Source organism: Seriola aureovittata, chromosome 15 (genome assembly GCF_021018895.1).
Source record: "Seriola aureovittata isolate HTS-2021-v1 ecotype China chromosome 15, ASM2101889v1, whole genome shotgun sequence".
NCBI classification, from domain to species: domain Eukaryota; kingdom Metazoa; phylum Chordata; class Actinopteri; order Carangiformes; family Carangidae; genus Seriola; species Seriola aureovittata.
In genome coordinates this window covers 16,513,976-16,538,796 of record NC_079378.1, presented here as the reverse complement: position 1 = coordinate 16,538,796, position 24,821 = coordinate 16,513,976, and the positions used below count along the sequence as shown (strand labels likewise).

The 24,821-nt window shown below is 40.0% G+C and overlaps 2 protein-coding genes across 3 annotated transcripts; both read left to right on the top strand.

The window, feature by feature from the left end:
- Positions 1-795: 795 nt before the first annotated feature.
- Positions 796-21,974, top strand: c2cd2l (c2cd2 like). Of its 2 annotated transcripts, none has more exons than XM_056398038.1 (15): positions 796-1,073; positions 1,387-1,837; positions 12,935-13,030; positions 13,337-13,456; positions 14,084-14,194; positions 14,826-14,939; positions 15,096-15,195; positions 15,283-15,415; positions 15,592-15,656; positions 15,912-16,033; positions 16,638-16,809; positions 16,922-17,020; positions 17,567-17,661; positions 19,188-19,401; positions 19,965-21,974. In XM_056398038.1, exons 2-15 carry the CDS (start codon positions 1,472-1,474, stop codon positions 20,213-20,215), a joined length of 2,058 nt encoding a protein of 685 aa, XP_056254013.1. In that variant the 5' UTR covers positions 796-1,073; positions 1,387-1,471; the 3' UTR covers positions 20,216-21,974. The 2 variants fall into 2 exon arrangements, with proteins under 2 accessions (XP_056254013.1, XP_056254012.1); XM_056398037.1 differs by having other exon boundaries at positions 17,528-17,661.
- Positions 21,975-23,099: 1,125 nt separating this feature from the next.
- LOC130182363 (histone H2AX) lies at positions 23,100-23,759 on the top strand. Its single transcript, XM_056397243.1, has one exon. It carries the CDS (start codon positions 23,182-23,184, stop codon positions 23,608-23,610), a length of 429 nt encoding a protein of 142 aa, XP_056253218.1. The 5' UTR covers positions 23,100-23,181; the 3' UTR covers positions 23,611-23,759.
- Positions 23,760-24,821: the final 1,062 nt, after the last annotated feature.

Below are 24,821 nucleotides of genomic sequence, written 5' to 3'. Positions count from 1 at the left end.
TGCTGAGTTTTTTCTAAAGCAACTATTTCAGTTGCTTGCTCGGCATATCCTGTAAAAAAATGTTCACTGTTAACTCATGGTTTCTATATCTTTGGCCAAAACAGTTTTAACACGGAAATGAGCGCTCATTTGTGTCAAAAACTATTTTTACTAATCATATTAGTACCTACTGCAGGCAATATGACAGAACCCGCAAGATCCACCTCTGCAGTTGACCTCAGGAGCAGAACTTGTTCTTGTTCTTGCCTTTATTTTTTCAAAGACTACCCTTTTCTGTCGCACATGGATTAAAAAAAATACATATACCAACTTAATTTCTTAGAAATATATTTTAAACGTCAATTGACTCTCTTAAAGGCTTTATGTGTTATTTCCAATTAGATTTCCAATTAACACAGATTTAAAATGAATTAAAGTTGTTTATGTATTATTTATTAATTAAACGTTTTCTTATAAGGTGTTCTGCATTCATTATGTCTGTTCATAACAGACTGTTCACAAGTCTGTTACGTAGATTATGTAATACTGCAGGATCCAGTTGATACCATACTTGTGTTGGATATTCGCATACTGGCAATTAATGAATTTACTATAATCCCAGTGACTCCACTGTGACCCCGGGGTTGCCGTCTGCTTTCCTTGGTTGGTAATGAAGCCAAATTGATTCATTATTTAGATTTTTTTTTACAAACGTTCCAAGTTGTGTGCTTTTATTTTGAAGTCTACACTTTTCACTTCCTTGTTGCTGTTGCGCTTGTCCCCTGCAGCGCCACCTGTAGGCCACGGCTGTTCTTTGTCAAATCATCATTGTAGAGACGTTACAGGGGTAGGAGGGTACGATCAGCGGAGACTTTAAACCCACTGCAGCCTGTATTGCACCAACAAAGAGCGGACAGCTTGTTTCGGAATTGATAGGTGACAGCAGACAGACATCAGCCGAAACATCGCTGATGAGTCGGAGATGGGACAAACACATTAATGTTGCTGCATATCGCCATGAAGCCAGCTTCGTGTTACCGATGCCGTGCTTTCGATTCCCAGCAGCCTGCAGCTCGGACCGTCTAAGTTAAACGGTAGGTCGGCAGGTTCATTACCCGAGTTCTGTCCGTTTACCTGCGATGCATCCTCCTCTTTGATAATGCATGGGTCATACTTTAGATATCTGCGTAACGTTAACGCAGTGTTCAGAGCATGGGCTCATGCTTCATGCATACACAAGCGGTGTTATAGTGTGACCTAAAACAAGCAAATTAAAGTCAAGGAGGTAATAGGCACCATCTGTGCGGGTCTCCTGTGTATTCTGGGGTATTCCTCTATTATAGCGCGTAAGTACTCCTTGAATAAATATGACTGACTGACTGACTGACTGTTTGCTGCCACTCACAGGCTAAAAGGAGCTGATCTACTCTGACTGACAAGTCCTGATATTTCCATCTGGACCTGGTGATATGAGAGGCTCCAGGAGACGGTGATGGAGCTCCAGGAGTTGGGCTGGCTGTGTCTGGTGGGTCTCTTTCTAGCCTCCTTGCTCATTGTGCTGGGATGGCTGTTCCAGTACTTGAAGACCTTACATCGCCTGTGGAGAGCCAGAGAGACCGTCAAGCAGGACAGGAGAAGACCAGCCTGGCAGCAGCTCTCCTTCACACAGCCGCGCCAGAGCCAGGGTGGAGGTGTGTGGGGCTTCCTGATCAAGCTCCGCTCGGGTTGGGATGGAGGACATGCAGCTGAGGCCGGGGTTAAAGGCTTGTTTACCTCTCTGTTCTCTTTCAAGTCCTTCAGGGAGCACTGGCAGAGAACCTGGGTGAAAGCTCTGAATGAGCAAGCCTGCAGACAGGGGGTGAGTTGTTAATGTGACATCTTTAAGCCATGAAGAGGAGGAGGAGAAGTAGCACAAATTACATTGCAAAGAAGAGCTGGTGGCACTGTGTAGAAGAGCATGCCTAAGGTTACTCCACTAAGCAGAGGCATAAATAGTTAAACAAGGGCAGTTGGTGTGCCCATGTGCGCTGGAAGTGTGTGTAGGCAGGGAGGTAGAGGTGTAGGAGTTTGAGTGTCTCTAATCGGTAAGAGGATGGGGTGCAGAGCCTTGCGTAACAGCTCTGAATCAATGCACATAAGAGCAGAGAGGCAAGACCAGTCAGCATAGCCACAGTATGAACACCTACACCTCATAAAAATAGTCTGATACCCCCGCCTGTGGGGGGAAATGGATGTGTTTGATCACAGTGGGAAGAGGTAAAATCAGTGTTGTTGCTCAAGACAGAAGAATGGTTGTCTCACTTTTCTTGTAGCTCATAACCTTTACTGTCCTTATTACAAAGTTACAACCCTGCCTCACACATAAATGTAGGATTCAGTGTGGTCAGTACTCCAGACAAGTTGGTAGTCCGGCACATGTTAGAGGCTAAGTGTAAGTTTCCAAAGGTCTTTCTCCTTTTGAATATTTCTTTTGATCTGATCTGATCAAAGTCTGCCACACAGTCAGATGTTTCCTATGAGCACTGGAAGAGGAGATGGATCCTCGACCCCCCCACATACAAACGATCTGTGTGTGTGTGTGTGTGTGTGTGTGTGTGTATGTGTATGTGTGTATGTGTGTGTGTGTGTGTGTGTAGAATAAGAGATGGAGTTGGTGAGGATTTTAAAGGGGTCAGATCAATCCACAACACTCGATTCTGATTTATAAGGGCCACCTCACCTTGATGGATTGAAAGCTTGTTCAAGTTAACACTTAAAAGAAATATTCATTGAGTGATAGTGCTATTGTTGCATATCTGTTTGGAATAATATACACCTGGAGCTCAGCCCAGCGGTGCAATTAATAGGTCAATATTTTAGCACCCAGATTAGAAAGAAGTCCAACTTACTCACCAGAACATGATTTCAGCCCACACAAAAATCAGTAGCAGTTATCAAATGATCGAAATTCCATAGTCGAATTGACTGATCTTTCAGCCTAAAGCTGTTTGTCTAGCAGACTTACACTGAATCTATTACTTTTTTGAGATACTCTGCCAACAAACAGTCAAGAGTTAAACTAAAATATGACATTCTTCCAACAAAAATCTGAACCTCACATTAGAGCACTAATCATAGGACTGGACCATTATTCACTATTACTATTTTTTGATGTTCAGTAGTATTGTATCGTGATGATATGATCATAAAGTATTATTATTTTACAAAATTATACTGTCCAGATAATCAATTCAATTCATTTGTTTCTGGCTTTTAGCAGCTCTTTGGTAACTAGACCTACCGGTTGGATAGCAAACTTCATATTTAGGATACAAACATTGATGTAGCATTGATCTTCTCATCTAACTCAGAAAGAATACAAGTCAGTGTATTTCCCAAAATGTCAAAATATGACCTCAAAGTCAGACAGCTTTTGCGTTGGTCTTTAGGACTTAGTTGAATATGAAGAGGACAGTGTGTCTTCTATGAGAAGGATACATGATGAGGGTGTGTAAACATTGCTCTGCTGTGTGCGTTCTAATATACAGTATATACACAGTGCTAGAGTTACAGATACAGTGAGCACAGAGCTTTGAAGGCTGCTCTTGCTTCATGTTCATGTGACGAAATGTGATTCCTTCATGCATGTTTTCTGCATACGCCACACACTGTTTAGTTTTCTATGCAGCAGAGCTTACATTTGTTTTTCATCAAAGTGTTAAAAACCTTGTTTTTGTGCTGGTAACAAGTGGTCTCAGCGGTTCTGTGGAACTGCCTCTCTTTAATATATGGTGGTGAATGGGTGTGTGCCAGCTTAGTTATCGTACAATGGCCTAATTAGTTCATCCATCGTGACCTTTGTTACTCTCAGTTACCAAGAAACTCCACAACATTGTTGGAGTGAACCTTGGGTGAACTTTGGAGCGTTTAGTGAGAAAAATGAGACGAGGTTGTGTGTTTTTTAAGACGTTGCTATGGATATTTTTCAGTGCCTTCATCAGTCCCTGTAGGTTTGATCTATGTGGTTTGTTTTATTTATGACTGCATGACCTTTAGACTTATAAAGTGCTTTAAAAACTCAGAAGAGGAACATGAGAGTAGTTGTCATGCTGAAAAAAACAAGTAGAAACAAGGCTTTTACCCAGCAGTGATAAGGTATATGATGTTTATTCTAAGATAATTCTCCAGACTGGGTAAATTTGTCAGTGGTGGAGGAAACAGAGACAAGCTTTCCATGTCTGTCTGTCCATGTGGTGTTTAGTTTGTGAGGTGAGAGTGTTAGCCAAAGCTTCCTGATCTCACTCGTCACAATAAAATAACTGCATGTCATTGTGTCTGCGTGCAGAGCAATCTGTTATTCTAAATGTGTCTGGGGTATAGGCACATCACTTGTGAGAGACACTGACACTGAGATAACAAATTACAAGCATGCCTTACTAAATACCTAGAGGACTTAATCTTAAACTAGTGTGGCCTAGTGACTGATGATCTTGACCTTGTCTTGTAACTTAAAGGTCACATGCTTGGGCTTCATAGGGTCCTTTTAACATCAGATGCATCAAATATGAAAGTATTTGTTGACCCTCCAAATGTTCATTGTTAAGTTGTAACATGTAGCCAGTGAACCTGCTCCATTTGTCTTCACTGTTTAGACTAAGAGTCGTGACTCATGATCTGGTTTTTTCACCTCTTCCCTCAAAACCTGACTGGAAAAACCTGCTGTGGTTTGTGGAGATGTGGCAAGTAATAAGTGGCTGAAAGCGAGTCACTTTGCATACTTTGCTTCTCACATACAGAAAGCACCTGCCACCTGCCAGGCGTGTTGCTGTGGCCACTTCAAAAACAAAGACTAAAGCGACTGCCCAGAGCATGGTCCTGAAGAGTCACGTTCTCTTCTAACTTGCATTTCATGATTATGTTTCTACATCAGGCAAAACATGAGCTTTCTCAGAGGAGCCCAGCACGACGAAGATTCGGAATCAGTGTCATCATGTGTGGATTAGCACGCAAATCCTTTATAGCATTAACCTAAGTATTTCTCCGACATTTAAGATTGACGCTGACAGACAGTCTTTAAATAATTATGTTGAAATTTATCCAAATAAAGGCAGGTTGAATGAGCCTGTAAGGAAAGGTTTACAGCAATAAACAGGATTCAGCAAAACCCTGTCCTCTGCAGGCTCCATTATGTTTGGTCAAGCAATAGGGCAACATTATGTGAAACCCATTATAATGAAGACTTGAAACTGTGCAGTGTAGCAGAAAATTTGATTCCAAAACTGAAAATCAGTGCAAATATCCATCTGTGTCCTGAAATCATTACATATATATCGCTAAATCAATAAGTCAGCCAACAGAAAATTAGTCAGTTAATCGTTTGAATAATTTCCTGCCAAAAATGGCAAATATTGACTCATTCCATCTTCTCAAATGTGAAGTATTTACTAACTAAATATCTTCGAGTTTTGAAATGTTGTTTGGACCAATCAAACAATTTAGAATAGGATCCTTCTTGCTCTTGAGAAATTATGGTGGACATTTCTAGCTTTTCTGATATTTTATAAACAAAATGATTAATTGAATTAGAGCCTGACTGATTTATTGATCGGCTGATTTTATCGGCCTACATTGGTCTATCACAGATATTTCGGTATCGGCGCATATATTCTCTGATATGCACTGATATGAATACTTTTATTAAAAAGCAATAATGCAGTGGAAATGCTCGGGTCAAGTTATATAGGCAGCATTTTATGTATATTTGATCCTTGTTTCATTCAAGTTAAATATATATATATATATATATATACACACACACATTTGAAGTTATGTTTTTATTTATACTTATTTATTTTTATAGTGATTTTATTTAATTCCCAGTGAAGTTTACCGTTTCAGTGCACTGATGTCATTTTGGACAATAAAGTTCATTGTTCAACTGTAAAATATCCTGCATTACATATCTTTTTCACAAGTGTTTTTATATATATATATATATATATATATCAGCCGATATATCGATATCAGAAATTTTCTGCTCCTTAATATCTTTATCGGCATTGGCCCCAAAAATCCAATATTGGTCGGACTCTAAATTGTATAGGAAATTAAGGAACAGTTTGACATGTGTTTACAGGCGTGGTTTAAGAATGCTTTGATTTAGGGGCATTAAGATGTTGATTGGTCACTAACTGCCAGACTTCAAGCCAGAGAATCTAATAATACATAAGCCCACAATACATTTTAATTTTTAACCACTACATCTAGAAGGTGATTGCATTTGATTGACAATAAATAATCACAAAAACCACAATTTGCAAGTAGCCTAATAAATCTGTCAGATCTAGAGATCAAATCTCATGGATTAACTAAAACTAAAACCAGGCTGTTCTCATCAGAGTCAATTCACTGAGTGTGAGTGAAGTGGGCTGGTAACCAGAGTGCAACGTAATATAATGAAGTGAAGTGATAGAGAAGCAACTGCTCTCCTCGCTGTATCCTGTTTTTATACGACTAGAACAACCAATCAGATATAAATAAACTTTGATTATTTGAATGTGGCATGTTTATGATTGGTCAAATGGACAAGGACAAAATACAGTACACTTATTTGCTTTATTGCCAGCGAGTTAGTAGTGAGTTAGCTTAGCTTAGCATAAAACTAGAAACAGGAGGAAACAGCTACTCTGACTCTGTCCAAAGGTAAAAGCAGTCAGCCTACCAGCACCTCTAGAGCTCAATATTTTACATGTTATATGTTGTTTGTTTAATCAGTGCAGACGCCATATTTTTATGGCTGGGAGTAGTGACTTCCTGAAGTCTTGTCATGAGGTTGTCAAGCAACCAGCAGAGACTCCAACAGAGTTATATCAATCTCATATAGCGATAACTAATTTTGAACTGTTCCTTTAATTGTGAAAATAATTGTCAGATTAGCTATTATATATGAAAATAACTGTGTGTGTGTGTAGGCCTGTACCTTTTCATCATGCATAAATGAATGAATTAACATTATGCCATTTTAAAATTGTGGCCCAATAAATGACTCTCGGAGTCCCTTAAGTTTAGTTCAGCTATTACATAATTACACACATGGGACCTGTGAGGTTCATCATATCATTTACACATCCTAGTATTACTCAGGTGTAGGTAATGTAGTAGATCAATGAGCAAGATTGGGTTTTTACTTTAGACATGATGTTTATTAACCAAAAACGGACATTCCTATATGACCATTATTCATTAGCAATTTTCCAGTTGAAGTATTAGAAAATGTATCATATCATCCAACCCTAGTGAGTTCTTATATGAGCAGGTACTGAAAGATGAAATACTCAAATTGGACTTCCTTGATCTTTTTTCTCACCACTACCCGGAGCATTATTTATACCCACACCAACACAGGACCTTGTGTGTGTGTGTGTGTGTGTGTGTGTGTCTCTTCTTCTTCTTTTTAAACGCTGAGTTGTTTTCTGATTGAAAACAGCTTCAGTTTAGTGTTTACTGGCTTGCTCTTCTTTGAAATTAAGCCTATCACATGCAATGATTTTGCTCCCAAGAAAGCAGTGGATAAAATGTTTCAGTTTGCTACATTTTACATGGCCAAGTTTTGCTTTATTCACGCATGATATGTAAAAGGAACTAACGTAATATGCAGACTTCTATAGCTGGCTAGCTTGGCTTAATATCACATAATGGTTTTTTGATACTGAGTCACTGGGAAGATCATTGTGAAACATGATATCGTTTTCAGGACCTGGGTTTTCTGCTTGAACAACAAATGCAATTTCAGCCCCCGGGCCAGAGTATTTTCACTCTGTGTTCAGCTGTTCACAGTAATATGGATGGACATTATGGATATTTCATTAGCGATCTCAAAATGAAGGTTTTTGCTTTTGTTGTCAGAAATCTTATTGTGGGTATTTGTTTTCATCATCAGGTAGGGTCAATTTCTATTTTTAGAGCTATTGCACTATATAAAGTAGAGCTGTACATGTGTTACATATTAACAATTATTAAAGCTGTCAGTGGGTCACTGTTTAGTTTTGATTCACACATATTTCAGAAGTGTGGTTTGGCTGTCCTCATCAATGTCTTGTTCACTGCAGCAGGGGAGTGACGTAAACCAGGAGCCCACCATGTAAACAGTGCTGGCTTACGGATTAGCTCATGCCGTCTCACTAATTTTGAGTGTTGTCAAAATACTTTGTTCTTGTTGCAAAACCCTCCATCCCAATGGGAGAGTTGACCCTGATCCCTGAAGTCCAGTATTCAAAACTACAAGATGAGACCAAAAATGTTTCGGTTTATTGTTGGCATACTTTATATTGAAGTAGGAATAGGAAAAGGAAACACTATAACACATGTAAAGATACTGTGTGATTTCTCTAGATCTACAGCTACATTGGTGCTGCAGAGATGTTCAGGCGAGTGTGAATGAGCTGTATGATCAAACAGAGGAGATGTTAGGAGATAAGATGTTACTGACAGTGGTTCATACAGTGTCTCCCTTGAAGATATTTAGTCAAGAGGTTTGTCTCTAAGATGTAGATAAGAGAAGACAACTGCTACCCCAGGGTGAAAAGCAGGGTGCTTGAGCACTGGCCCGTTGTTGCAGCTGGGCTCTGTTGAGTTTGAAAGATATGTCAAGTCTATCTCTAGTCTAATATTGATTCATCGGGTTCATAGGAAGACACCATCCCTTTCTCACTCTTCCTGTGTCCCTGTTATCCAGGGATTTGGCGGGAGGCTTCATCGAAGCTGGTTATATTCGGTGATGTCAACAGACATGCTCTTGCCGCAGAAACACACACATACACATGCATCTGTGTGACAACTGGCATGCTGGGTTAAATGTTGGTGATTTCCCTACAAACACTTTAAGCACGATAAGGATTTAGCTGCACATGTCTATAAACAAAGAAATAAGAGACACGTGAATCTGTTCGGCAGCATAAAAAGCTACCCTCAACAGCACATCAGACTAGTTGGTGTTCCTCCTGCACCTTTGGACCGTAATCCCATGATGCAACTTGTTTCATGACTCAGTTGTTTATCCAGAGAAAATGTCTGTCTGCTGAAGTATTACTGCAGGAGCCTCCAGCTATAATCTTGCCTTGGCAGAGTAAACTTGATATGGAGCTATTCAGATGTCTCTGACTGGATTAGTTTGCGGAGGAGGCTTGAAGGACTGGACTGGTTGACCCTGCTCAGACCTGCAGATCATAAAAGCATTGTCGGACTGTGTGTGTGTGCGCATCTGCAGCTGACAGATGATGTCCAGACATTGTCACTGGGTGCATACTCGTTGCCACCCAGTGGGTGGAAAAGGAGGACTAATAGAGCTCACAACTGTGCATCTGCAGGGAAGGAAGCTCCCTGTCCATTCAAGATCTGCAATTATAAAGAGCCTGGTGATTAGCATGAGGCCACAGTTCACTTCTTCCCTCTCTGACTGTGAGTTGCCGGTAGATAATTAATGCCCCGTGATTATGCTCAAGTAGATTTCTTCTTAATGACAGGGGATGTTAAGCACTCAGCGCTCATTTGCTATGATAGCACAGGAAACTAAACTTTTTATCCTTCAGTCACAGATTTAAATTCACCAGCCCATTTTATGGTTACAGCAAAAATAAAGCACATTATTAAAATCTTTCTGTGGCAGGCATTGATCTCCAAGGCTGCTCGTTTGACTCAGCATTTAGGACGGAGACACACATAATGGATTATGCTGATTTTATGTACTACCTCAGAGTACATTGTGAAGTGAAGCTAGATCAGAAATGCTGAAGATGGGAGTCCTTGCAGTCTAGCTCCATCTTGTTATAATAGTAATAGTATAGTTGCTCAAAATCTGCTCATTGCAAAGTGTGATTAATGGCTGATGTGTGGATTGTTTGATAGATTTCAACAGTTTATAGACTAAAAGCCATGCTAGCAGTGGTGTGAGGCTAACATGCTCACAATGACACTGCTAATATACTAATACATAGCAGGTAATAATTACCATGTTCACGGTTTTAGTTTCTGACATTTGCTTTTTTTTGTAAGCAATGTTAGCATGTTAATGTTGCTAACAAGCATAGCATCCCTTGAGCAAAAATAAAAAAGAACTTATAATGTGTTTTACATTGACATTTTCAAGTTATCAAACCAGTGAATTTGTGTATATAGGCAAAATGTTTTCCTTTCATACAATTTCAAATGAATCTTAGATGTTTTATCATTGTCAAAGTAAAAAAAACCAAACATTAGAAATAGCTTTTTCCTCACCACAAAGTTTATACCCTGTTGTCGCCTGAATTTCAGATACATGCAATGAAAAGAAAAGACAGGAGAGGAAGATGAGGGTCAACAAAAGCCACAGGGGGAGTGTATTTCTGGTTGACCCACATGCTTTTCAGAGGAGTTCAGCCGGTCGGACCCAAAGGGGGTGATGCTGACAAACCTGAAGTGACACCATGGATGTCCTCAGGAACTGTCTCTTTCCCAGAAATACCCTCTACATATACACTCAGTTGAACAGTGGGGGTTCACAAGGACAAATCTGTGGTTATGCTGCTAGCATTGCCCTCTCCATGACAAAATGAGCTCTGTAGTCTCTGCCAGGAGGATACACAACACCACAGTGCACCAGATGGCTACCTATGAAGCCAATGGATGTGAAATGTCTTAGCAAACTCCCTTTGAAAGAATAGAAAAACCATAAACCTATGACCATTTAGATATATTCTGTGCTTTACCGAAGGGATGAATAGACTTTGCAGGAGTTTTTACTTTACATTTTCCACCCATATATTTTCACGGTAGACCTAAATACTTGGAGATGGCTGCCTTATTCTGGCCAAGCTTCCAAGCATGTACGCTTCAAAATGTTAAACTAGCATTGTGGTAAACCCAAAAATCATACAATGCTGAAATTGCAGTTCAGCCCAGAGAGTGATTATTTACAGAATATTATATCAACACCCCCTGGCAGAAACAACAAAGACTGAGAATCTGATGACGCAACCCTCTCTCAGGCATGCAAGACTTTGATTGACACATCTTGGCAAGTCTGTGCTGCTGTGTGTCCTAAAGTAATTTGCAAAAATATAAAGTTGTCAGTTTCTTTTTGTCATGGATTAGCTTTTTGACATAAAAGAACACAAATCTGTGCTATGACTTGTCATAAATTGAGGTCTTGAGGGTTTTTAGATTTGATACTGGGAGGCGTCTGGTGGTCTAGAAGTAAGGACACATATCATATAATTGAACTTTTAATGTCCCCAGTTTCCTTCTGGGACCAGGGACCTTTATTCCCAACTATCTGTTCTCATATTTTCTGTCTATATCTACACTCCAAATGAATCTAAAGAATGTAAAATGCCAAAAAAAGTATTTTGTTCTCATTATATAAATGAAGTTGAAAATTTGCAGGATATATGGATCCCAAAAAACATTGATATTCAGGGGTACTTGCTCAAAATGTTGCACTGACTCTAAATGAGACCAATTACAAAGATGCCAGTGGTGTTTGACTGCAGTGCCACAAAGCTTAAGAAGCACACAGAAGGAGAATCCTGTGATTAAACTGCTATCGTAAAGCCCACCAATCTGAAATACATCACATCATATTTGTTCTGCACTTTGAATGTAATGAACGGTTGGGTGACTGAGTAGCTTTAGAGGCTCCAGCCAGCCGAAGTAAACACACCCGGTTGTACGCTGTAGTCATGTGACTGTAGGGTTGGTCCAGGGAACCTACGTAAGCTTGCAGCATCGCAGTTGGCTTCCTGCCCTCTTTCTGGCTGGTACACTGACACACACACACACACACACACAGTCACCCACCACAAACTTTGTTATATCATCCTCCCACCTCTGCCCCGCCTCCGCTGTTGTGTTTGATAGAGATTGGACTTGGACCCAGAGGAACATATGCCCTGACAATAGGGGATTTGTTTTCTCTCACTTGCATCTCCTGAGCCAGTTAAAGCCGCCCAGTGTAACAGATCCTCTGGCACACACACACAGTGATACTAGGCCACTGGTGTTTCCACAATTACAGTGAAACTTTTCTTACAACTGAGATGCTAATTCATCTTATTAAGGGTGTTTTCCAAGTCCAGCACTCATTCAGTAAAGCTCGTCTTCCTGTAAGTGTGACGAAGCATTGACTGATGCGGTCTTCATAATTGATGCTGTTGTCAGGTCTGAGCAGTCTGAACCAGTGGCAGTGTAATGAAAGGGGATCTACAATTTTTTCATTATTACAAAAGCTCATATTGACTTGAATGTACTCCTTACCACCCTTTGGTCAAACATATGTTGTGATTTTATTGCCAGTATCTTCAGGCATTATTCGTCTAAGTGCACAAATCCACAAAGCTGCCTGGGCTTAAAATCACATTTGTGCTTTGCCATGCATTGTAAATACAGTAATTATTGTAGCACCTTAAAAGAGTCTGCTTATCGATTCCTGTTAATTTTCTGCATCAGACCTTTTACCTTAAACCTTGGATAGAGAAAGAAATGGCACATTAATATTCTTGACTCTCTCACAGTTTTTGCTTGAGGGAAACCTTCTATTTCTGCTAAGATGGCGTATAGGGAAGAATACGCGCCAATGTTATTATTACTTTTCAAGGATTACACTGTGCGATGAATGTATACATGTGAATATGCCATCAGTACTGTGTGCAAGTGATTGTCCAATCACTCTGAGCAAAGATCAGTGAAGTTCTTTGAAGTCTGATACCAAACAACCTTAACATTCATGAAATCCCTCTGTAATTTGCATTTTAGTTTAAATGATACAGCAGCTCTTTCATTTACTAATTAACTAACATCTATAAGGACTATGACTAACTGCTAACCAGCTTCTTTAAAGGCGTTATCACAGCAGTACAAAATCTTTTATGTCATCCCCAAGTTTATCTCTTCTCTCTCTTGTGTAATATTTAGGACATTTGTTCTCCTCCTGTGTCTCCCCCAGAGCTCCATCCAGATCACTTTTGACAGCAGTCTCCAGTTAACTGCTGCCTCTGCAATAGAGAGCGTGACCTGCACTGACCAATCAGTACACCGAATGGTAAGTAATCTTTTCGGTCCACGTTCAATACAGCTGTTATGAACACAGGGATTAACATCTAAAGCTGGCATCTTTAGTCAGTCAACCAGTGAATTTTATTTGGAACAATGCATTACAAAAAAATCCTGGACCAAATATATGGGTCAATTGAGATGAAGATGAAGACACAGATTTGAATAGTCTAAGAGACAGTATGATGGTATGTGTGTTACTAATGAGCAAATCTTGCTGTTTTAAAAACATCTTAAAACATTAATGTTTCTCCTGTTTCAGTATTAACCCCATCCTCCTCCTTTTGTTTTACAGGTTTTACACTGTAACTGTTGGGTGGACACAGTGACATTTCCAGTGACGGTCACCCAGCAGTCACCCGCTGCTGTTTCCATGGACACCTATCAGATCACTATAGCACCTATGGTGACAAAGGTAGAAAAGCACACCACCTGGATTTTTGCAATTTGCACATTTGAGGGCAGGCCTCCGAAACAAATGGGAACATCTGGGCATCAGTTGCATTGATATTCAAATGTGCAAATTTACACTAAAATTGCATATAATTCTGCCATTATTTTCATTTTCATTAAATGTGGAATTTTAATAACCTCTGTTATTCCATTAGTGTTGTTGCTGTTACAGTATTTTTAAAAACTAAGAACCTGTTTCCTATATATCATGTTGCTTCCTGTCTCATAGATGTTTGTTTTCTCCCTCACTTTACTGAAGAGAGTCATCATTGTAGGAAATGTTTCTTTTTGCACTGAAATTGAGCATTTTCTAAATGTTATGTGTCATGAAATAACCTAACTGTTTTTCTGCCAAGTGTTACGTGGTGTTTTATGAAGTAAGATGTATTTTTGAAGCAGGCAGAGGTTGCTGATCCTCCAGAATGAGGCCTTGTTTGTACTAAATTATCAAAATGTAATTAATTAGAAAATGCAAAATCCTTACGACATTACTTTAATAATCTACCATAACTATAAATCTGTTCACCTGCTCCCTGGCTCTGTGTTTGATGTGTTTTCCAACCTCGCTCCCCCTGTCTGTCTCCATCAGGTGGTGGTGTGTCTGGAGGAGGTGGAGGATGAGGGTCTGCTGATGTCCTGGACTCTTTCCAAGCAGCCTTCATTTTCCCTGACAGTGTCTCCCTGCAAGCTGCAGAGACAGGTGACAACATCTGATAATGATGCCACAGTGTTCTTCCACACATTCAGAAAAAGGAAATACACATTATGTAAATATTTACGTGACTGTGCTCAAGCTTTCTGTCACATTCTCTTCATAAATCTCAGTCGTAACGTAATGTTTTGCATGTGAGTCACAACCCTGTTAAACTCATTGAGTCACGGAGGAAATGCCGTTCTTGAATGTTGTTACATAAATGTGCATGCCATTTTTTGCCTTAACAAAGTCAATAAAGTAAGGGAAAACTTCATTACTGAAGACAGTTCCCATGTATACTCACTGAATCTGAAAACAAGAATACAAAAGTCTGTATTGTACTTTTTTGTAGTCAAGATAATCGTAAGTATGAAATATTGGGATTGGTTCAGTCCCAATATTTCATACCTTCGATTCAATCCCCTATAGGTGCAATTATTTTTGAACAAACTAAATGGCTTTTAGATTAAAGCAACAGTAAACAACCACATTCTATTTGCTCCTCTAGGATGTTATTAGAAGTAAGATGATATCAGGCTTAAAAATGTATTAGAAACTCCAGTTTGCTATTCTCCCCTGCTACAACACATGCTGGTCTATCATCAGAGAGTAATCTGTTGCTTTTTTTTCTTCTCAGGGCACCGAAGGTGAGGCAGACCTGGGCATGATTAAGGGACTGATAGAGGACACTCTGTTCAGCACTCAGCCTGCCATGGTCCTCAACCTCAAGACCTGTGTGTCCAGTCCTTTGGTGAGAAATAAGTGTTTTTCCCAAACTTTGCAGATTGAGACAAAGTAATTAGTACCTGTTTTATGCCATAAATAAATTGCTATGACTGAATGCTGTATGATAGATCCTGTGATTGAACTGGTTTCGCAAAATTTTATTTTTCTCGAATGCCCCCAGGCCCCCATGGACCATCTGTCAGTGGGACTGAACTCTGTATCCCAGAGTGTGTTGGTGCGGCGACTACAGCTCCGGCAGTTCAGGGCGACCTTAAGTAAAGGTCAGATATTTTCCCTCTGCGTCAGATCATGCCCATTGAGCGTCCTGCTGTTTGCTGGGGTCTCACTGCGTCTCTGTGTGTTTGCAGGTCAGTGGTCTAGATCAGAGGAGCTGTGCTGTGTCCTGAGCCTGGACCAACCCTCCACAGAGAGGACAACCCGCTTCCTGTCTGTGCCCAGCAACTCCAATGCCCCACTGGAATGGAGTGAAGAAATTACTCTGTAAGAAGGCATCTGTGACGTCAAACTGCTGATAAAGTGTTGTGATGATGTACATTCATGCCAAAATTAAAGGAAAAACTAGCCTGAGAAAAAAGTCACATTATTCTAAGTAATGTATTTTTGCATAGTGGGGGTTTCACTTTAATTCTAACACAGCTGCTTTCTCTGTGATAAAGGGAGCTGGGCCCAGAAACCAAAGAGCTGAGTGTAAGGCTTCTGGAGCGAAATGGCAAAAGGGAACGTAAGGCATTGCTTGATAGCAATTAACTATTGGCTGCTGTTCAGGAACCTGATCAGCAGGAATGATTAGACTGTTTAAGCAAAATCATCAATTCTTAAAATGCACTGCTGGCAGGCTCACTGTCATGCTCTTTGTTAGCGTCTTAGGATGTATAAAATGTCAGATGTTCCTGTGGTGCGTTGAAAGCTACAGTATATTTAAGAGGCTTTCATGCTGTTTCTACAAATATGTTAAGACTTTCTTTTTGTTGGGTAGAATTCCTGCCTGGTCATGCCTCCATCGCCTTGGACCTCCAGTGCAAAGTTCCCACTGGGCAACATACACTGTCAATAAGCCCTGGCCACGGCTTGGCACCAAACGCTACTATCACAGCAGAGGTGAGTGACCAGATGTAAAAGTATTACTGCAAAATTAAAGAAAACTGTTACAAAGCCATCCTCGTGTTTTAAAGTATACAGTTACATCACAGCTTATCATCTAAAACTGAGCAAGCTGGAACAAAACAAAGATTCACAACAAAAGGAGAGGGAGTGTTGTATAACAGCTGATAGAGTCCATTGTCTTGCCTGTAATAACTCTCTCAGATCTCTACGGCAGCCAACTTGTGGCCTTTCTTCCTTCTTACAATCTACTTATTACTTCAAGGAGAGCAGAAACATCTGCTTTATCTCTGTAGGGAAACATTTCATGTTGGTGCATTACCTGTTGTTCTCTAACAAATGAGGTAAAAATGCCCTACAAGAGACAAGATAACACCTCCTGTACCTCTCCTGCAATGTGTTATAGCTGCTGATTAGTCATCTGAAATTGCCCCTGCAGGTCCAAATGTCAGTTTAAATAGAGTGCCCACCTCTTTAATAAAGTGTCCTCTTTTTTGATGAACTGACCACCCCGTCTACACATTATATTTTTGAAATGAAAAGTGCAAAGCCCTGTTAAATGTGGGAGTATCTGACTCCATTAGTTGTTTGATTTTTTCAGCTGCTGTATGAGGAAGCAGTGGAGCCTTGCGGCGCCCTCAATGCTTTGCCACTTCGTTCCTCACTAACCCCCACCAAGAAAGTCGACGTGGACCGAACCATCATGCCAGATGGAACCATCGTCACCACTGTCACCACTGTCCAGTCTCGGCTTAAACTGGAACGCAGTCCAGGTAAATTTACAGATTGAAGTATTACATTGCTTTGGACCAGGTGCACAATATGAGATAAAAGAAGGTTGTGATAATATTAACACTGACATAAAATAATTGTGATGCCTTTCAGGTGATTCCCCTCTGTGTTCACCATCCAAAGTGGAGGTGACTGAGAACAAACCCACCATCTTGTCTGATGGCAGAGGCAGCACCAGCCCCAACCCCAGCAGTGAGTGCTAGACTGAAAGGCATTGTTTTACATGACAGATGCAAAGCAGGATAAGCAACAAGCAGCAGTGTAACACGAGATGAGAGGAATGCACTTTTCAGTATGTGTCATGCACTGTCTGTGCAGGTACTCCTGTTCAAAAAGCTTAAACCTTTACAGGTTTACACAGGGAGACCACTTGCTTATACAAAGCAAAGTTGAAAAAATGTCTGATCAGCACAATAGAAAAATATTCAACAAATTTAACTATATATACACAGTATATGATTGCTCTTAGACATTAAAAAATTATTCTTTTTAGTTTGGTATGATAGAATTTCTTGTATATACTGTACATGTATTTCTGATAAACCATACATTTGATGTGCACTGCAACAAAAATCAATTAATTAATCTGTACATTATTTACAGTTTGACTATAAACTATACCCTAGACTATATTTGATATAGTATATTTCAGTGTACAAGTCTAGTGCTTATTTACATATTTATGTTTTTGTTGCTCAGAGAGCAGCCGCCTCTCTAATGGCCTGGATCCTGTTGCAGAGACGGCCATTCGCCAGCTGACAGAGTCCGCCTCCAAAGTAGCTCGGAAGACACCAACAAAAAGGAGCACACTGATCATCTCAGGCGTGTCAAAGGTCAGAGAATTGAAACTGTTTTTCAAATATAGGGGCTTGTAAAATTTGTGCCATCACAACAAAAACTATGAGCCATTCTTCTCTACTTTTCAAGATATACAGTACATTATGTTTATTTAAAGGTATTATACTGCATGTAAGAATGTGAAGCAATTTACATTTATTAATCGCTTTTTTATTACTAATATGTGAAGGGATTGTAACGTAACTTAAGATATGAGACCTTCCCCCAACTTTCTCGGTTACTTGTGCCGTATTTTCTGGGAATATCCAAAGGATGTGACAGTTGTGCTCACTCCTTAGTGCCTCGCCTTAGTGCCTGTCTTTCACTCACCTACAGTGCCAACAGTGCGCAACACTAGCCAACGATAGCTTAGAAATGGAGTTGGCTGATGTCAACAAACGAGCTCCCAGCACAACACAGACTCAAACACAAACTCTACATAAGCACAAAAAACTAAATCTAGTGAAGCAAGTCTGGCCAAACAGAAACGGGACTGACGTCCAGAGAAAACTAGGGTCTGCAAGCTGATAACGAAATCACTCTTTATAAATCTTAATTAAAAAAAAAAATCTAACATTAGTCAAATTATAGTCTTGCATAGCCAGACCGATAGCTAGTTTGCACTCTGCCAGTGTTGGAGGGTCAAATATAGTCTAAAATATACTTTATAGTCAAACTATAATAACAGTGTAACTTTAGTTGCCTCATCTATAGAAATGTTGCCGGTCGATCACACACAGTCTTGTGTATGCCACATCACTATTTTGGCCGACGCCCCGGATGCTTGCTCGCACCTACCTACAGCAACAGAATACTGACTGCAGTTCACTTAATGGCCACAAGGCCACCGGTGTCATTACTAACAAGGGGTTTCTGAATGTTACATATAGTACCTTTAAGTGCAATTCTTTTGTTTGAAAACTTGATTTTCAGTATTTGTGCACTTATTTTTTATATAACTTCACTTTGAGTATATGAGTCATTATTAGAGTCATATATAATTTCCCCTCGGGGATAAATAAAGTATCTATCTATCTATCTATCTATCTATCTGTCTATCTATCTGTCTATCTGTCTGTCTGTTAACGAACAAAACCTACTTTTAAGGAATCTGAAACACGACATGGAACCAGGCAAAATGAGTTTCATCTATATTTAGTCCACAGTCACAGCCCCCTGTTGGACCACATTATAGCAGAATGAGAGTCTTCTGACCTGATTTTTGCCTGAAACCCTGTAGAAATCTATTCGGTGCAAGAGGCTACACTTGAAACCTGACACAAAACTCACTGAAATGTGTGCAGGTGTTATGATGCTGAAACTTTGAAAATGTGGACGATTAAGGTCGTATTTTAAAATAAAGGTCATAACATTAAGTGTTCATCTTAAGCAGCGTTTTTAGGTTAAGATTCCAATAAGTAGTTACACACTTTCATCACTCCTCCTGTGTCCTAACCTCTTAATTAATTGTTCTATTATTTTTAAAAGAATATAAAGTGATTCAGTATGTTACATCTGTCAGGTTCCACTCTCAGAGGATGACTGTGCATTATCGAGCGGGTACGCTGCAGCCATGGACGCAGCCATGCATGGCAACCATTTCGGAGCGGGGCATCACCAGGACCCTGATGAAACCACACCCTCCGACGCGTCGGAACGTCCATCTGTGGATGATGTGGAATCAGATACTGGTTCCACTGGTGCCTTGGAAACCCGCAGCCTCAAGGACCACAAAGGTAACACTACCATCATAGTTTGCAGTTTGGTGTATGCACTCAAATTATCAGAGGTAAATTCAGTTTCCACTAATACAGTTCAGTAATGTCTTACACTAATTGTGAAGACAATACTCAGCTCTGTTTGATTGCATGTTACTCCCTTCTCTTGTAATTGAAGCAAATATTAAAGAATAGACTTAAATTCTTTTTGTGGATTTGAAAGGGATTTTATTTCCATTTTCACAAGTCACTTCTATTCTAGTAAAGAGTACAGTATATTTCACGTGCAAAAAAAATCTTTTATAAAGCATTACATAACAAAATAATGACTTTATAGGCCATATAACGAAACTGACTCTAAAGTCCTGCTGCTGCCCTCTGGAGGCCATGTTGCAGCATAGACCCAACCAGACGAAATTGGTTTTGAATGGATCAGTTCAAAATTCAATTTGAATATCAATTTGATAAGGGAGCTATCTCATGAAATCATAATAATTCATTCATAAAACTAGTAGTTGGATGATTGGATAGTGTTGGTCAACAATGTCCCAATGTTCCTGCTGTGTGTCTGCCTCCTGCAGTGGGCTTTCTGCAGAGTGGAACAAAGCTGCTATTCCGCAGAAGACATCGAGAGAAGGAGTCCTGCCTCAGCCAATCCCATGAAGACATCTCTAATATGGGCAATAACTTTGCTGCTGCCGCAGCCAGCAGCCACAAAAAGTCTGGCAGCTTCTCCCGGCGTCTCATCAAACGCTTCTCTTTCCGCTCATCAGGCAAATCAAAAGGCAAAGGCAATGCTGCCAACGGAGGAGCGAGCTCAATGGATAACTGATTATCATTGTTTGGTTAGGACATGGGTCATCCTGACTTAATAAGATTGTTCTAAAGCCTCTGTTGATACTGTCAGAAGAACAACTAAACCTTGTTGTCCAGTCTGTGACAGGTCGAACACCCCAGGCGGGTTATAACCTGCGCATGTTGAAAACAGGATACCTCTGGGAGGGATTTCCTCTGGAGAGAAATTATTGCACCTTCAGGACAGAAGTCATGTTTAATCACATCACTGAGGTTTAAATGTGATTATAAAATCTGTTTCTTTCAAGGAGAAATCTGCTGCTCAGTGAGGAGAAGGGAACAACTACAATGAAAAGTTGTGTGCCCTGTTTGAACACAAGCTATAGTGGGAGTATTTGATTGTGACAAATGGTGGAAATGCTCTTAAACTATATTGATATAAAATGCCAGTATAAAATTATTGGTTGCACTTTGGACTTGAGTTTTTTAAAAGCACATGTAAAGTTCCTGGGTTGTATAAAGGTAATTTATTATTATGTGGTTCTCATGAAACAAGTGCTATTTATTTTACTCCCAAACAGTGAATCACTATAGTTGCATTATACTATAAAATAAAGACATTGCTGTGTTTTTCCATCCAAATGTAATTTTAAACACATAGTTTAAGTGAATTAAGCATCAGTTGTAATCTAGTTGTAATGTTAATTCTTAATTGCTTATACATTGGTTTTAGAATGTTGTTCAATGTTGTATCTTATATAAGAAGCATAAAAAATCATATATTTATTGTACTTTTTATTTTATAAAGGTACTTTGTGTGGAAATTCATTTGAAGTTTAGCTCATAAATGCATTTCAGTTTGCTTTTGAAACTTCAACCAGCCAGGATCTCTAGAAGACAATTTAAGCTTGGCAATGAGTTTAATTTTTTTTATATTATGACTGTAAAAGAAAACATCAGGTCCTGCTTTCCTTGCATCTCCTGTTGACTCCAATAAGTGAAAAGTGCATCTAAGCACATTATAAAGACTTCAGTTGATGCTCATATGGACATTTTATGTATAACTATCATTACTGTGCAGCAAGATCGCATACGGTAACCGTTTGAAATGCTCTCATGTGATTAGCTCATAATCATAACCTATCATGTACCATTTAGGAGCATTATCAAATTGCATTTGTTTTTAAACAAATTTATGTCTCACATGAGTAACAATATTGCAACAATGCTGCAGTTGTTAGACATCTTAAGGAGGTGATACTCTGCTGAGGCATTGTGAGGAACAAGTTTGCCAAAGTTTATGACAAGGTGATGGATGGAGTGGATGCACTCAGGGCTAGAAACAAAATAGCTACTACCAACTAGAGATATGAGGAAACCGCTTCATCCCTCTCGAGGCATAACCAGTATGTGAAAATGTATATAAATTTTTGGATATTTGTGTTTTTGTCAGAGAAAATGAAAAATCTTTTAACCAAATGCATTTATTATTGGACTTTAGAACAACCAAATGAAATCGTTTTTATTTACTTTTCATGTTTATTTGCATCAATAAAAGAAAAGCTGTCAAAAGGGAACAAAAACATGGAGCCAATGTTGTCAAAAGGACTCTAATGGACAAAATTTCAACTAATTCAAAATGCTGAAGAAATTAACAAAGCCACTTTGTTGTCTAAAGGCACATTGTGTGGCTGGAATGTGAAACAGGAAGTGGCTGCAAATTGAAGATGTGTATAATTTCTGTTGTTATATTTGAAATGTTTAATTTATTGCAAATAAATTATTTTTGAAGCTCACTTGGTCTGTACCATAGACTGTGTATAAAAAGGTCGGTACCTGACTCTGAATGACTTTTGGCAATTGAACGTATTATTTGAGGAGTTATCGTGCGTTGTTCAGTCACCCTAAAGCCCACTGGTTTAAAATGAGTCTCTGTGTAGATCTACGGTACTTTAAAATTGACTAGAGGGAAGTGAAGTAAAATTACTTTTGATACTTCGGTACCTGCTGTTAATTTCAAGTAAGCTCATGAGTATATCGTATTTGTGTAGCTCAAAGGTTTTCAGAGTGGGAGGTGGGGCTCACCAGGGGGCTCCTAACTTTTTCAGGGAAGCTCAGTGGATGGAAGGGAAAAATATTAGTTATATTACATTAGTTATCAAAAGGAGATCACCTAAATTATCCTTAATGTGTGTGATTTGGTGAAAGAGATGGTTCCGAGATACAGGGGAATTTTACTGTTTACTACCCACTTTCCCAGAGTCAGAAACTAATAAAAGCCTTAGGACAGGCATTTTTATGTATTTGGTTTAGTCTCTTTTTTTATGGGTTTATGTATTTTAGTCTCAAGTTATGTCAAACAGCAGTATTAGGCTATTGTTATTCCAATGTTGAGTTTCTGTAGGATTAGATAACATAATCATGACCCCATAGGCATCCAGGAATTGAGCTAAACAACAAAAGTAAACTAAGGTTGATTGAGGAGAGCCACATAGTCTCAGACTTTGAGAACCCCTGGTGTAGCTCATCATTCTCAAAGGCCGGGATATAGCTTCAAACTGTTTAGATGATTTAACTTATGCGAGCTTTTCTTAGATGCAGCAACACCATCAATGTTCATATATTCTGCATTATCACTTTCATTGCAGAATCTGTGAACGCGCCAAAAACTTTGAAGCTGGAGGGAAGATGCTGGATTGGTCTTTTACGTTCGCCTCTTGTACACATGAACCTTTCACCACAAGCAGGGAGAACAGCAGCCAATCGCATTTGTTTCTTTAGTAAAGTCCATCGTGATTGGTTTGACACCAGAAGAGCTACACCAATAGTAACTGACTTCCGCTTCCCTTTGACCTTTCAAAGCCAATCATACTCGGTTATTTGCATTCCAAAAGCCAATCGCGTCTTAGGGCGGGACAAAACGTGGGGTTTATATCCTGGTTGTGTGGCTGCGGACCTGCCATTGCAAGATTCTGTTTTGAAAAAGCAATTCAACAACCAACGATGTCTGGAAGAGGAAAAACCGGAGCGAAGGCCCGCGCCAAGGCCAAGACCCGTAGCTCCCGCGCCGGTCTGCAGTTCCCCGTCGGCCGTGTTCACCGTCTCCTCCGTAAGGGTAACTATGCCGAGAGAGTGGGCGCCGGGGCACCCGTGTACCTAGCCGCTGTGCTGGAGTACCTCACCGCTGAGATCCTGGAGTTGGCCGGTAACGCCGCCAGGGACAACAAGAAGACCCGTATCATCCCTCGTCACCTTCAGCTGGCTGTCCGTAACGACGAGGAGTTGAACAAACTGCTCGGCGGTGTCACCATCGCCCAGGGCGGCGTCCTGCCCAACATCCAGGCCGTCCTGCTGCCCAAGAAGACCGGCCAGTCTGCACCGAGCTCCGGCAAGGCGGGAAAGAAGGCCTCCTCTCAGTCTCAAGAGTATTAGCTTGGTGGCTAATAACTTTTATCCCAAAGGCCCTTTTAAGGGCCACCCACTCATCATTGAAAGAGCAACATATCCTGTTAATCGCTGTCTTGTTGCACATTTCGCATGATTTTTTTTTATTTAATAAACGCTTGTTTTGTAAAAGTGGTCGTTACAGTTCGCTGTGCTGTTTGGTGAAGCTATATGCTAATCTCGTGAATGAAGTTTAGTCACTAGCCGGTGAGTTTGTATTTAGCTGACTGGCCTCGTTAGGCCACAAGTCCCTGATTTTTAAAATGCGAGTTTTAGGTTCGTACCTTAACAACTTAGCTGGTCAGTAACGTTACACACTAAAACTTCTCATTCAGCAGGTCATTACATGAACGGAAAGATCATGGCCTCCAGTTATTAACGTGCACGTCTGGTTCGTAGGCCAGATCCTGCAACAGAACCTGCAGATTGCTGTCATTGTGGTTCTTTCTAGCATGACTGTGCACTTTTGTGCAAGCTGGGTGTAAATCCCTCAATCTTAATCAGAGATGATGTGAACAACACCTACAGTACAGGGCATTTAAACACAAGTGCTATTTCTGCTAAGCTGAAAGCATGGTAATAATTGAGTCTCCTCACTTACCTGTAATCCTTACTCAGACCCAATTCCCAGTTTAGGTGCAGATGGCTAAAAGTAATTCTGTCTAAACCCACACCTTTTACCTCTTAAAATGGTCATGTTCAGTTTTTGTTGATGATGAATCTGTCATTTTTGGGGCGGTTACACCAATGAACAGATTAGAAGCACCACAACCTACAGCTTCCAACATGACCATTATGTTGAATCAATGCCTCTCCACCACAACCTTCAAAGACTGAAACATAACTGTTTGTCAGGATGTATTGCAGGGCTGTTAATTTTAGGTATATGACCTGAGACACTGAAAACTGAGTGTATTTACATATAATCCTAGAGCTGGAGTTATTCGTTTCTCTCTAGGGGTTTATTTGTTAAAACGGTTGCCTTTTAGGTAAAAGTGCCCTAAATTTGTGCATCTCTGTGGTTAAAGCCTGCATAAACAAGCTAACGGTTCTTTCTGCTTGAGGCTCCAGGTGTTCCCCTGTTACATGTGAAAGGAACAAACAAGTGCAGCCAGTTTACCAAAATGAGCACAGTGACATCTGATCAAATGCACACATATAAGTGCAACAGGCATATCATTGTGAAGGAACATAACTTA

Coding starts and splice junctions, on each gene's coding strand:
- c2cd2l (XM_056398037.1), top strand. CDS start 1,472: ATGGAGCTCCAGGAGTTGGGCTGGCTGTGTCTGGTGGGTCTCTTTCTA. Junction 16,034..16,637: donor ACGCTACTATCACAGCAGAG/GTGAGTGACCAG, acceptor TGATTTTTTCAG/CTGCTGTATGAGGAAGCAGT. Junction 17,662..19,187: donor TCATCTCAGGCGTGTCAAAG/GTCAGAGAATTG, acceptor TACATCTGTCAG/GTTCCACTCTCAGAGGATGA.
- LOC130182363 (XM_056397243.1), top strand. CDS start 23,182: ATGTCTGGAAGAGGAAAAACCGGAGCGAAGGCCCGCGCCAAGGCCAAG.